At 44.0% G+C, this 15,188-nt stretch overlaps 1 protein-coding gene across 3 annotated transcripts in view; it reads right to left on the bottom strand.

Moving 5' to 3' along the window:
• Positions 1–15,188, bottom strand: part of DAAM2 (dishevelled associated activator of morphogenesis 2) — an 858,328-nt gene that overhangs the window by 401,219 nt on the left and 441,921 nt on the right. For all 3 annotated transcript variants that reach the window (XM_069608749.1, XM_069608748.1, XM_069608750.1), the window contains one exon: positions 8,332–8,426. In XM_069608749.1, coding sequence (XP_069464850.1) covers positions 8,332–8,426 — 95 coding nt within the window. The remainder of the gene's footprint in view (positions 1–8,331; positions 8,427–15,188) is intronic.

The following is a 15,188-nucleotide window of genomic DNA, read 5'->3' on the forward strand; positions in this document are numbered from 1 at the left end:
TGGCAGTTCCATGTAGGAGAGCACCGGGAGAGGGGTGCAGAGCGATCTAGGGCTGTAGCCATTATGCTATTATATGGAGGCACTGGCAGTTCCATGTAGGAGAGCACCGGGAGAGGGGTGCAGAGCGATCTAGGGCTGTAGCCATTATGCTATTATATGGAGGCACTGGCAGTTCCATGTAGGAGAGCACCGGGAGAGGGGTGCAGAGCGATCTAGGGCTGTAGCCATTATGCTATTATATGGAGGCACTGGCAGTTCCATGTAGGAGAGCACCGGGAGAGGGGTGCAGAGTGATCTTGGGCTGTAGCCATTAACCACCATCATATGGAGGCACTGGCATTTCCATGTAGGAGAGCACCGGGAGAGGGGTGCAGAGCGATCTAGGGCTGTAGCCATTATGCTATTATATGGAGTCACTGGCACTCCCATGTAGGAGAGCACCGGGAGAGGAGTGCAGAGCGATCTTGGGCTGTAGCCATTATGCTATTATATGGAGGCACTGGCAGTTCCATGTAGGAGAGCACCGGGAGAGCACCGGGAGAGGGAAGTAGAGCGATCTAGGGCTGTAGCCATTAACCACCATCATATGGAGGCACTGGCACTGCCATGTAGGAGAGCACTAAGAGAGAGGTGCAGAGTGATCTAGGGCTGTATCCATTATGCCATCATATGGAGGCACTGACACTTCCATGTAGTACAGCACCGGGAGAGGGGTGCAGAGTGAACTAGGGCTGTAGCCATTAACCACCATCATATGGAGGCACTGGCACTGCCATGTAGGAGAGCACTGAGAGAGAGGTGCAGAGTGATCTAGGGCTGTATCCATTATGCCATCATATGGAGGCACTGACACTTCCATGTAGGAGAGCACCGGCAGAGAGGTGCAGAGTGTAGCCATTAACCACCATCATATGGAGGCACTGGCACTGCCATGTAGGAGAGCACTGAGAGAGAGGTGCAGAGTGATCTAGGGCTGTATCCATTATGCCATCATATGGAGGCACTGACACTTCCATGTAGGACAGCACCGGGAGAGGGGTGCAGAGAGAACTAGGGCTGTAGCCATTAACCACCATCATATGGAGGCACTGGCACTGCCATGTAGGAGAGCACTGAGAGAGAGGTGCAGAGTGATCTAGGGCTGTATCCATTATGCCATCATATGGAGGCACTGACACTTCCATGTAGGAGAGCACCGGCAGAGAGGTGCAGAGTGTAGCCATTAACCACCATCATATGGAGGCACTGGCACTGCCATGTAGGAGAGCACTGAGAGAGAGGTGCAGAGTGATCTAGGGCTGTATCCATTATGCCATCATATGGAGGCACTGACACTTCCATGTAGGAGAGCACCGGCAGAGAGGTGCAGAGTGTAGCCATTAACCACCATCATATGGAGGCACTGGCACTGCCATGTAGGAGAGCACTGAGAGAGAGGTGCAGAGTGATCTAGGGCTGTATCCATTATGCCATCATATGGAGGCACTGACACTTCCATGTAGGACAGCACCGGGAGAGGGGTGCAGAGAGAACTAGGGCTGTAGCCATTAACCACCATCATATGGAGGCACTGGCACTGCCATGTAGGAGAGCACTGAGAGAGAGGTGCAGGGTGATCTAGGGCTGTATCCATTATGCCATCATATGGAGGCACTGACACTTCCATGTAGGATTGCGCAAAATGTTACTAACATGAAGCAGGGGATGACCTCCTGCAGCCCTCTTCTTGTGTGCACAGCAGTTCCCTGGTCCTTGCAATTTCTTGCAGTTTGAACACTTCCAAATGTTCCCGTCATTTCATCTAAAGAAGTGGAAATTCCTCGATGAGAACATTTGCTGAAAATACTCTCCGGAATCTTTGCATTCCTGAACTGGCCGATCCCAAGCCCAATTTAGCGTTAAGTTATTCACAGCTGGGATGCGTTACGGCATTTCCTGCGAACCGCACACATTTGGGAGGTCACTTGTGAGAATTCGGCATTGCCTGTGTAACACTGCAGGGCCTGCACTTCACAACAAGGAGGCCGTATACTGTTCAGATCACAGGCATAGCTCTCAAGGTTCCCCATTCCATGCATGAGAAAGTTACCCAGACCTGTTTTTCAATGAATTCTGGGAATTGTAGTTTTGTCTATTCCTTTTAAAATGCAGGACCACAAATCCCAGATAAACGGATCAGATTGGACCATACTTATTTGTCGACAACGGGCAGGTAGCAGACTGAAACCATCAGCAGCGCACTATACAATCACGATTTAATGTATTAATTATGTTTTGTCATAAGCATCTTTAAGGGATGACAAAAGGAATATATGCCCTGGCCCCCCACTTTGGGAGAGGCCCCCAAGTGGCTGACTGATTTAAAACAAGTCAGTGCCCATTTTTCTATAAAACATAAATTATTATAAAGTCTTGATATTGCGCTTTGAAATCATACGAATGTCAAAAGGCGCTTTACAAATGCCCCATAACATAACATATTGTATGATGCACTGCTGGCAGTCTGGGTCTGGTGCCCAGCTGTTGTTGACAAGTACGTTCTGTTCCGATCAATTAATCCTGTAATTACTGTTGTGTCATTATAGTGCATACAGTTTGTGCATGCACTACAGCACAAGTGTGGTGAATATATTGATCATGTACAAACATGAAAGTTGAAATGCATATTAAAAAATGAGAGTGCCACTGTGCTTCAGAAGATAGCTCAGCGTGTTAGGCACTTGTTGTGGAGATCAGTTTTCATATGCCCAATCACTGTACCGAATTCCAAATAGGCCGACTCAGCTCTGTCTGAGGTTGATCAACTTGACTTTATATACATACTTATGTGATAATAACACCTATTGTGCTATAAAATAACTGACCTGAAGGAGACAGCACTAGTCATAAAGACAAAATTGTCACCAGAATGGTACAGGCCAAGAGTTCGGTTACTCCAGTTGATGGTTGTAAAAACTGACAGCCTCCCCCAATGAAGAGCATAACGTGTTATTAGTTAGGCAACTGAATTCGGGACTGTGGATAAACCATCTTATTTAGTACTGTGCTGCCTTCTGTGAAAAGCTCTGCCCACCCCTATTTTTGTAATGGTTTAGCCCATTCCCTGGTCTTTCTTTCATGTTGATCATTTGTGCTCAAGGGCAGAGATGACCAGATGTGGCGAGCCTCCGATTAGCTCATTTTTAGGGCTGCTTATTTGGCACAAAAATAGTTTCCTTTTTTGTATGATTTGAAATGCTCTTCTGCACATCATGAATAACAATCAACAAGTGTGTGTGTGTTGGGTGAATTTAAGTCTTGAAAATACAGTCGTGAAAGCAGATGTGCTTTTTTAGGCCCACACCACACTTCTACCTGAATACCTCCCTGCATGATGGAGACGATGAAGAAAGAGTCATTCTCCTTATGCATAATTTCTTTGTTTACAGTATTTGTTTTATATCGTCTTGGTGGGATACTACGGGATTTAAGTCCTTTTCAATTCAAGTATATAAAACAGAGTCTAATTGTAGGTCATAAATGTCAAACATTCAAAATGAATTGCACCTAGCTGTAAGGCACGAATTAGAAAACAATGAGGTCCAGTGCACAGACATTGCCGACTGACCTCAAATCCTCCCTTCACCTGTTAATCAAAGTGTGTGATCCTGGGCAACTCATTTAATCTTGTGATGCCCAACCTGTCAACATTGAAGGTCCCTAAATATTTCAATATGTGCAGCCCCTAAGAGTGATTTAGTTCTCATGGTATTCTCTTCACAAAAGCCTCACTCACAGTCAACTGTCTATGGATATGCTGCATGTATAATAATTCTGGTCATTCATATATTGCACACCAGAAAGTAATTTTTCCATTGCTTCCTAATGGCAAAAGCACTTGAACACCATGGCCTTCTGCTGATCTCAGCCAATGTTCTGATACGAGCACCGGGTAGCTTTTAATCCGTAACCACTATCTACGCTATTTTATATGAACTTTTCTCATTGCTTTCAATCTGTCTCGTGTGTGAAAGCTTGAGAACTTTTTCATTCTATGAAGCTGTCAATATGAGTTCTGTTGTAATGCTGGGATCTGAGTGCCTTTTTCATACAGCTACTGATCTTTGCCCTAAATTTATACTACAAACCAAAAAACTGCTGTACGCTTGATTCTTTCATCCTGTTGAAAATCTGTATGTTTCCTTCTCATGCTCTGCTTGGTGCCTGGAGGGTAAAACAGTGGCACATAGTACTTAGCCTTCAATGTGCAATCGCCAACTCAACTTAATGACGCATGTTTCGGCATTATAATCAGCTACTTAGTAGAGGCCTTCATCAGCACGCTAACTTTGAAACCTACCAGAAACTGAAATGTCCTTTTTATGAACAGAGGTCAAAGGATAATTTAATAACTCTTTCTTTTTTCGCTTTGGAGCCATGATATAATCCTTTCTTTCTGTTAATGCTCAGGTTCCCAGAATGGACTGCATGAAGGGAACACTGCCCTCTTTTTCTCAGATTAACATGCTTCTCACGTCTGAGATTCCTCCTGAAATTACAGGGTATTAGCTGCACTCGGAAAATTGTACTGCTGAACGCAGTTTGCAGGGATTATTGGAGAAGTGAGAAGAAGGTCAGGGTGGGGGTTCCTCCTCGGACCCACATTGAATCGCAGAAGGAAAAAGTGTTCGACTTGAAGCACTTTGCATCACCCTGAACATTTGGTAAAGGGAACCTTTGCCACTCCACCCATACCACGTGTACAGTTTGTGCCGCTATCCTTCTGAGAATAAGATAACTGTTTTTACGTAATTATGTGTAATTGCCAAGGTGTGACAAGCTACACATTCTGGAGGTATTAGTGTGTAAGCACAGAATCCCATAGTTGAGCCGGCCATTAAAGGTGCCGGGTGGTGATTACCCGCCTTTAAGAACAAAATAGACTGTATACAACCGAGGACTAAGGGAGAACAGAGAGCCTTTGTAATTGTAAGTGGTTATTTATAACGCACTTAATACCCAGAGGTATCTAAGCATGGACCCGGGGATCAAACCTGTGTTGCTCCACGTCATTTTGCTTCCAAGGAGAGCACGTTGCCACTGAGCTATCCTCCCAAGACTTTAATGAATATAGAAGCCTGTAAAGAGTTCCAAGCCTGCTGAGTCATTTTCAAATGAATATTTCAGAATAGTAAAAAAGTTACTAAAATGCAGAATAAAGCAGGTATTGTGTGTCACACAGACTGTATAAATAGCAAAGAAATGTCATTCAGTATAGGGGCAGCGTACAAACTACACCATCGCACCAAAGTTAAGTGTGTCTTCTCGCATGTACTGCAAGAGCAGGGGCAGTCAACCTCTGACCTTCCACGTGTTTTGACCTCATCTCCCATCCGTCCTAGTCAGCATAGTCAGTGGTGAGGAATCATGGGAAGTGTAGGCCAAATATTTGGAATGTTATATAGGTTGGCTACCCTTGCTTACAGCATGGTGCGACAGTCACAGATGCCATGTCAAAGAAGCTACATCATAGCACTACAATCGTGGGATCGACACACACACAATCACCAGAGCACCATAACACATTATTTATAGATGTCCTCTGGCCCCTGGAACCAAACAGCGCACATCACACAGCAATCATATGTCTACTAAAATAAAAACTAGAGAATAACAATGATGTGATAGATACACACATTACATCACAGCAAAACTTTCATGGGATAACATTTAGAAATATCGGTGTAATATGTAACTGGAGAAAAGTGCATACGTTATCTTTTTTGATTTAAAAAAGTTATTAGACAGAGGAACAAAATAATAGAATCAGGGATAATGCATTCAAAAAAGATTAAAGGTGTTGACAACCAATAAAAGGTAAGTAGTAGGAAAGTAATTAGAAGGGTCGTTTCATCCATGAAGATAATGGTGAAAATTGCACTAATAAAAGAGCGGTACAAGGAACCCACCGTCCCCCAAAGATTTCACAGAAATAAATGCATTGTGATAGACATAAAATACCCAAACCCTGTTCCTTTTTTACAACAATGTTGTTGCAACTGAAAAGCATGCACTGAATGAGCCACAGGCGTCACGTGATTATAATTACGCACACTACACCAGAGCACTACATTTATAGCACAACAGCCACAGGTGTCAATACAGGCCCCAAAGTGTGCGCTCACCGCTAGCTTTTGGCTAGTGATTATTGACTCTTGGCGAGTAAGAAGTTGTAAGTGTCTACCCCTGCTTGACTACACGGTAGTAGAACCGTTCTAGGTGTCTCCGCGCACTCACTACAACATGGTGTCCAGTCAACTGGTCGACAACAAACTGGTCGACTGCAATTTGGTCGACACCATTTGGTCGAATGCCAAATGGTCGAATTTTTTTTTTTTTATATATATATATGTGTTTTGTGGGTTTTCGTGTGGGGAAAAAAAATAAAAAAGAAAAAAAAAGGGGGTTGGGGGGGATCCCCCCCAAAAAAAACAAAAAATGGGTTAAAAAAAAAAAAAAAATTCGACCATTTGGCATTCGACCAAATGGTGTCGACCAAATTGTCTGTCGACCAAATGTTTTCGACCATTTGACTGGTAACCCTACAACATAGTGCCACAGCCATAGGAATCCAGACAACAAACCACACCACAGCCCTACAACCACAGCCATCGGAATGCAGACAACAAACCACACCACAGCCCTACAACCACAGCCATCGGAATCCAGACAAAAAACCACACCACAGCCCTACAACCACAGCCATCGGAATCCAGACAACAAACCACACCACAGCCCTACAATTAGAGGTGTCCCTACACACAACATCCATAGTCACAGGGCTGCATGCACACTATCACACTACATTCAGTGTATCCACTCACACAACCTGCAGAATGGGCCAACAGATATGTGTGCTTCCACAGAGCACACCCTGCACAATTACTCAACAGCAACCAGTCACTGCACATTGCACGCACCAAAAGGCTTCAGTTTCGCTAGACACAAATAACAGCCAAACACAACCTTCGTAGGTTTCATTGCTCACAAACTGCACCGTAGTCACAGATATCGTTTGACATGCACACACACGCGCAAGCCAAAACACAACATTCATTAGTGTCATTGCATATTACAAAACAAAACAGCCATTGATGTCACAACATAACATTACACAAGCATAATTGGTATCAATGCACTCACATGAACTATTGCAACAAAATCCACATAGGTAGCCCCAGACAGGGCGTATAAAGGCTACAAAGTGAGCAGGATGGGGCGTCCCAATTGTGCCTTAAGTAGAAGAGGCATAGCCTGGCCTGACAGCACTTCATTGGGGCTCTGGCACTGGGCGAGACTAGTGCAGGAATATACACCCACTCTCTCCTCTGCACCAACAAAGAACCTAAGGGTCAGACATTCCATGACAATCTGGCAGTGAGATTTCAGATCTATATAACATGAGGTCACCCGCCCTCCCCCGTGACCCCCATACTGCAGATTCCTCTCCTCTAGAACTTTTGCACCCACTTCAGGATACTCCTGCAAAAGGCCTTCAATAGCCACTAAATTGCAACGTGCTCAAGCATTGGCCGACAATGGGCAGTGTGTTTCACTCTTCAAAGCTCTTCTCCAGTGATTTATAGTAATGGATGGTGAAGAAGCTGTTTGGGAGTCAAACGCTCTGCAGTGACTCCCAAAGCATTCTTTGATATTAGGGGAGCAGGTGACAAATCACATGTGTACATATGTTATCATGACTCGAAGAAACAGCAGATACCATCATATTGGCTTGCTTCCCGGGAGCAGCAGCAACTATGGTGCTTGTTTTGAGGAAAGGACCTTGTAGTGTATCTAGTGTGATGGACGGATGAACTGGGGCATGTTGAACCAGATGTATAAAGATCATCCCGCCCCTCAAGTCCAGCAAGGGCTCGGACCCAAGACTAACGACAAGTCAAAGGGCTTCAACTTTCAAGCATGAGCACAGAGATGTTAGACGTATACAGATTATCGTTCCAACACCACAGTGAGCCTCCATGGGGAAGTGGGGCTGCCATAGGTTCGTCGGAGTGTTGTCATCAATGTATATTTTGGCTGAACTCTTGGAGAGGAGTCATTATGCTCAAATATTGCCTCATTTTACTTTTCATGTTTACCTGTTGTATGTTTTGAGCTTAACGATGTCCGGTAAAGTAGACATCCAATAGAGTTCTGCATGCGCTCTGTCCTACCCTGGATCATGTTCTCATTGGAACCCAGGTGGGGCAGCGTATTCTGCGCTTTTAGCAAGCTTTAAATACATTATAGCAAAAACAGCTCTTTGCATCGATTGGGAACTGAAGGCCTTACCTCATAGGCTGAGTCCGCAGAGCGGTCTTCAAGTCTTCAACGACTTTATTCCTCATCTCTGTGTCTTCCTCATCAAAAGCATAAAGCGTCTGCATCTGTGGAGAAAGGCAGCGGAAACAACATGAGCCGAATGCAGCCGGTGGTTACTCCAAAGACACAAGTTGCCTAATTTCTAATGAAAAAACAATAATTTTTTAATGTTATGGTGTGTAAAGTGAAAAGAGAGATAACCAATCCACAAAAGAGTGCATGAAACAATCTATCTTGAAATGCATGCAAACCAGCCTTCACTGTGGGATTTCATCCCAATATCATAGCATACGAGGTCAACCATTGCCATAACAGAACCCCACTAAGTTATTGCTCCACCAAGTTTGGTTTGCCCTTCAGGAAGGGGCTATGTGTCAAAAGATCTCATATCAAAACGAAGAGTAGCAAAACATCCACCAAATAATGATGCCTGCACAAACATCGACCTCCAATCCAATGCAAGTACAGGAAACATATTAAGGTCTAATTAATACATACAAAACATATACAGATAAATAACGTTGCACATTTCCTACAAAGAATCCTAGGAATACACTGTAGATGTGGCATGAATGGGAGAAGGAATGACCCACCACACTCCCACTCCAGATATCCCTCTCTCAACCCCTAGATCCCTAAGAACTCAAATATTTTTTCAAGGGTGCAATTTTGTTATATGGCTCTCTTTGTTTGGACCTTGTTTAAATTGCACTCATTATTATAGTTCTAGCATTGATCAAGCCGCAGTGCCACCACCTTATTTCTGCGGCAAATGCTAGTCCATCCTTCACCAAGTCACAATTGGCACAACTGTGTTCTAACTGACCCCCGCAAGGACCTTTAACCATTAAGGGCTATTTACCTTATAATCATGGCACAGTCGCAGACGTTCTCCACCTGTACCTGTTTCTTTTTGTTTTTTACATTTTTATTCATGGTCCATGCCAATTTTGTTCACACCCTTGACCACCGGCTCGCCGCTTCTTCTCATCTTTCTGCTATTCGCGGGAGAGCTTGCATCATCTGTAAATGTGTTACTGCAAGTCATTTCTGACTGAAATTGACATCCCTGTTCTTCAAATAAATGCAAATAGAAATACCTCACTGATATATTTTAATATTAAGGGCAATTCCCTCCCTAGCCCAGTCACAAGCAGTGCACTGATCTTTAATCAGGACCCCATTAAGAGGCGATGAACCTCTTCAACCAACGTGACCAGTCATGGTGACGGAATAATTACCCGTCCAAGACCTGCCTCTTGGGGCTTTCACTTATGCACTCCGATAGGCCTATGTTCATGAAATGACATCAAAGCCGGTCTTCTTTGTTAAGCTTAGATGAAGATGGCCATTGGCCACCTGACCTTGTCACACGATGGCATGACAGCAGAGCTCACTCTTAGACTAACACGCGTGGTACTATTCTCTACACTGACACGGAAGTTCATCAGATGCAAAGCAAGGGTGCTTCTGCTGCTCACTGCCCACACAAGACTTGCCCTTGAAGTTGAATAAAATGCAATGATTCATCTTCGGGAAAGTCTTCTTTGTATGTTGCCAGGCAACAATGTAAACAAAGCAAAAGTACAGACGCATAGCCAGAAGATAACAAGGAACTTAACAGGCTGGTTGCCAGGAGAAGGATCTTTTCTTCCAAGTGCTCTAAAATGAAAGAAGCATATACGGAACTTTCATAGTTTTCATCATTTTCCAAAAACCGAATCAATTTCCATTTCGTTTAAATTCGGTATAAAACCATAAAGTAATCAATTTCCGAATAAATGGCTACTAAACCAATGACTCTCAAAGAGTTATATTGTGACGTCCGAGTATGTGTCTGTGCGTGTGGCGTTCGATACTCTGCCCGTGGACATAGTATGGGCCCGATTCATGGAATTATCTGCGTGGAAAATAGGAAACATGCGCGTGCAACTGCGCACAAATCTGCCTTCGTCGATTCATGGAATCAAATGTGCAGTACTTTTCCTGGACTTGCGTGGAGTTTGCGCAGGCTTGGCACGTCTGTGCGAGCCATCGAGGGCCTTGCGCAAGACTCCAGGCAGAGCGAGGGCGTGTCTTGCACAGAGGGCTGGGAAGGGTGCGGAAAACCAAAAATGGGGAAGAACTTACGAAAAAGTGGGTGTTCCGAGGTACGGCCTGCAGCCAGTCCCTCGCACGCCCACAATTGCGCGGCACAAGCCATATTCATGGATTCAATCGCACAACCTCTCTGTCGGGAAATGGCCACGCAAGTCCTTCATACCATCCGCCACCCAAAGGCAGGCATAAGTACACTTGCACGTAGGATTTGCAGCGCGGGGGTTGCATGTCAGATTTCGGGGTGCATGAACTCAATCGGAGTTCTGATGTAATTTAGGGGTGTACATAAACAGTGCAGCAGGGTGCAGGAACGGTTGACAGGGGTTTGCACACAGATTTTCCGAGTTTAAACCGAGTTACGATTTTTCAAACGCAGGTTGTCGGGGTGTCGGGAACAGTTCCGGGGAACCCTGCGCAGGGTCCCCAAGATGCAGGTCTGCTTGCGCAGGACCTCATGTACTGTTTGGAGGGTGCGCGTATTTGCATCCAGGGGAGCGCTCAAAGGTAGCTGATCTAGCTGTTTATCCTTTGCGTGTGGGCGTATTGCAGGCTTTCTGGGCACGATTTGCCAATACGGTTACTTTGTCAAACCATTACATGAATACCCGGGAATGCATTTTTTATTCTGCGCGCAGACTCGCACAGTGTCCTTCTAGGGGTGCTGCCCTTGCAGGTTTTCTGCGCAAATTTCCATGAATTGGGCTCTATGTGTGTATATTATGCTACTATGCATTTATACTGTGCCAAATCATCACTGTAACAGTGTCAGAGCCCCTAGGTTTGTCCGTGCAGTGGCACTCTGTGCCCCGTGTGTGTCTGGGTGTGCATAGGTGCAATATATGCGGGTGTGTGCATGAGATTCTGTGTGCAGTGCTCAGAGCTGGGTTTTTATTTTGTGATTTTGTTTTCAGCTGTGTGTGTAGAACTCTTTGATATTATTTTACCAGTGTGTGTGTGTGTGTGTGTTTTATATATCTTTCTGTGCAGTGTGTGTATGCAGAACTCTAGAATATTTTGTAAGCAGCGTCTGTGTGCATGTATGTAGTATGTGCTGTGTGCATTGGGTGTGCAAGGCTATGTGCCATTTTCTGAGTTTTGTGCGTGTACAATTTATTTAAATTCTGAGTCCAGTGTGTCTGTGTGCAGGGTGTGGGGGTGGTGGGGTTACGGTGGGTTTTCTGCGCGCAGTGTAGTGTGTGCACAGAGATGCAGAACATTCTGTGGGCAATCTCTGTGGTCTATGTGCATTTGTGTAGTACATGCTATATGCAGTGTGTGTGTGTGCGTGTGTTTGTGTGCGTGTGTGCTCAGCAGCGTTTAGTGACTTTTCCTAAACTTTACCAGAGTTTGGGGACAGTTTGCAGAAAAATAATTAATAAAAAAATTGCAAACATTTGCCAAAGAGAAAATTCTGCTCATCTTGCTTACTTTGTCATTATTTTGAAGTATTTAACAGGCTTTGCTTCCATTTCTATGCACCAATGGTGCATTTACAATTAGTGTAAGTTTTCAGTTCAGGAACTCCATTAGGTATCTGAAATATAAGTGATTGGAGCAGTTTTCACCTTTATGCCTTTTAAATACATTTCCCAGATTTTCTAAAGAGCGGTAAATGGGTGATACCTTCTCTTGTTCTCCTATTGGAGCTTTCTTGGGGTTCTAATCCTGGTGACCTGTGTCAGGTATACCTCTTATTAGAGTTTATCTATTTGAAGACCTTTGTCTAACATTGCTTGAAGTATTTCAAATACTCTTACCTCCATAGTATTCTTGAAGCGTTTCCATGGGACACCAGGACCGCAGTGATGAGGTTACCTGTGTTCCCTGTTCCGCTTTTATTTGGAAAATGGCGCTTGCAATTGGTGCCTGATGATGTCATCGACGAGATGATGTCATTGTGCGCCAGCTGCCATTTTTAAAGTAGTTCTGATAGCGAATGTGTCGTAGCAGGTAAAATTACTTATGGCAGACAGTACTGTGCCAAGATTTCTATCTTATGATGAGCGGTGTGTGTTTCGCTCATTGATACTTCTTGTATCCATCAATATTAACATTATTCTTTATGTTGCCATTTTCTCGAGCAAGTGTGTTTCATTGATAACAAATACATTTTCAGTCTGAAAACAGTACAAAAACAAAGTTTCACAGTTTCTGATGTACAGTAACTTCCCATATTGATATATTCTAAAACCATCGATATTCACATTATTAGTCATACAGTCTTTTATCATTGACCAGTACTAGCGTCATCATGTTGGCGACAATTTTTGCCAGTGGTCACTAATGCTATCATTTTTCAGGTGTATCAAAGTACTACATTGTACACATTTTCATGGGAATATTGTTGATACATGCATTACACTGCTTGAAATTATTCAAGTTACATGAGTTTCTTTCAATGTGTGCATATTGTGGTACGTCCGTACTGTTTTTCATTCACAGCATATTAGTGACATATTATTGTCGCTTATTAGTAAATGGATGGCATTACTAACATCTGTTTACCTTCGTGCCAGGTGTTAGTTACCCTTACATTTCTTTACTCATATTTACACAGAATTTACATTAGTATGCAGATGAGGGTCCCCATTTTGATGTCCCCTCAATGTTAGTTAATGGGGGGGGGATGTTGTGTTTTGTGGTAGAACGCATGCATGCTAAGTTCATTCTTGGTTGCTGATGAGTGGGTAGGACAGGGTACCTTATTCTGTAGTAGGGAGTCGTCTAGAGGAAACAAGCAAAATGACATTCCTCGTTCATACCTCCTAGACATAGCAAGTTAAATTTTTCTATCCAGAATGTTTCTTTTTGGTCTAGCAGTATTACATCCACTGTCTCTTTTCTCAATTGTCTCTAATATTTGAAATCTCATTTGTGAGATTTGGTGTTTTGCTTCCGTGAAGTGGCATGCTGCTGGAGATTTCTGGTTTCCTGTGCGGATGTTGGAGCGATGTTCATTCCACCGAAGCTTCGCTTTCCTGGATGATTGGGTGAGGAGGGACTGGTAGTGGGTGGGAAAGGCTATAGGGATTATTAAGGCCATGGGAAGTCAAGAAGTAAATAGCCAAACAACACCTCAGACTGTGTGCCACTCCTCCCATCCCATCTGCCTCCTGCTGGGGCCAATTTGGTCTTACATTAGGCTAGCTGGCATGGGGCAACCTTGTACTGGGGAGGTAATCAAGTCATGACCTATATCAACCGGGTCAGGTTATAGTTTGGAACACGTGGAACTAGAGAGCCAGGGGAGGCAACTAGATTGTGAGTACATTTCCTGGAGTAGGCAGTAATATTGACTTCTGCCATTTCTTGTACTGGGGAGGTAATCAAGTCATGACCTATATCAACCGGGTCAGGTTATAAATAGTTTGGAACACGTGGAACTAGAGAGCCAGGGGAGGCAACTAGATTGTGAGTACATTTCCTGGAGTAGGCAGTAATATTGACTTCTGCCATTTCTTGTACTGGGGAAGTAATCAAGTCATGACCTATATCAACCGGGTCAGGTTATAAATAGTTTGGAACACGTGGAACTAGAGAGCCAGGGGAGGCAACTAGATTGTGAGTACATTTCCTGGAGTAGGCAGTAATATTGACTTCTGCCATTTCTTTTGAGGAATAAGATTATATTATCTGCAAGTTGTTGGCACATAGAGAAATCAGATGCAAATTGAATTAAGAAAATCAGCTCGAATTGATTATACAGCGCTTCAAGCTGTGTAACAAAACATAATGCACATCTAATGTATGCATAGCTTAACAGGGTAACTTTAGCTAGGATCTTATAGGCCAGACCCAGCCCACAGCACATACGCTGGGTCACCCATCACACATGGCACAGCCATAAAATGTTTCTAGGCCCTGAGGGCCGCTCCAGCCACTGACCCACCAGGAAGTGGCTTTTTGTGTTTCGCCCCCCTCTCTTTCCTCCTCCCTCTAGCGGTTCTTTCTTTCTTCCAATTTCTTTTGCCCACTGGAATCTTTGCCCCGGCCCAGACCATTCTTGGGTAGGGGAGTTTGTTTTTTTACCTTTCTTTTTCTGAACATTCCATCCAGCCCCACGCGTTCAATACTCTTAAACACACACACACACACACTACATTAAGTAAAGTATTACATTTACAAACCCTGTGTCTTATTTCTAGGTTTCCCTTAGGGGACAAGCATGTAGCCGTATATAGCTGGGCCCTATTTGGGCCACATATATATAATGTATATCTTATGGAAAACAATTGCTGGCTGGTGGGCGCTCATTTGAAAGACAAGATCCTGCGACTCGTTGGCCCGACACAGGTGCTGGCTGTAAGCCGCGGTCGGTACATGTTGAAAAAATAAAAACAAAGACTGTCTAGCAGTCAAAATAACAGCTGCTCTCAGACAATACTTCCCATCGGTCTTCAATTTTTGGGAAGTACTGTTTGAGGGCGGCTGTTATCTCGACTGCTTGACAGTCTTTGTTTTTATTTAATGCATATTATATATGCATCTATATATCTTAAATAAAGAAGAGAGTTTGTTTGGGGTTGAAAAAGCTATGTATAAAGTAGCACTGTCCTATAAGACAAAGTACGAACTTTCTGGAGTGAAAGGCTTGCATTTGAGCTAAATTGTACACCCACAATGGCGCATTTAGCTTTGAACTGGAGCTGACCTTCCAGTGATGGCTGCTAGGCGGTGGGTGCTGTGGTACTGCGGCATGTGTGATTCAGCTGAAATGGCTTATTCTA

The sequence above is a fragment of the Ambystoma mexicanum genome, chromosome 4q (assembly GCF_040938575.1).
Source record: "Ambystoma mexicanum isolate Mex_15411 chromosome 4q, UKY_AmexF1_1, whole genome shotgun sequence".
NCBI lineage: Eukaryota > Metazoa > Chordata > Amphibia > Caudata > Ambystomatidae > Ambystoma > Ambystoma mexicanum.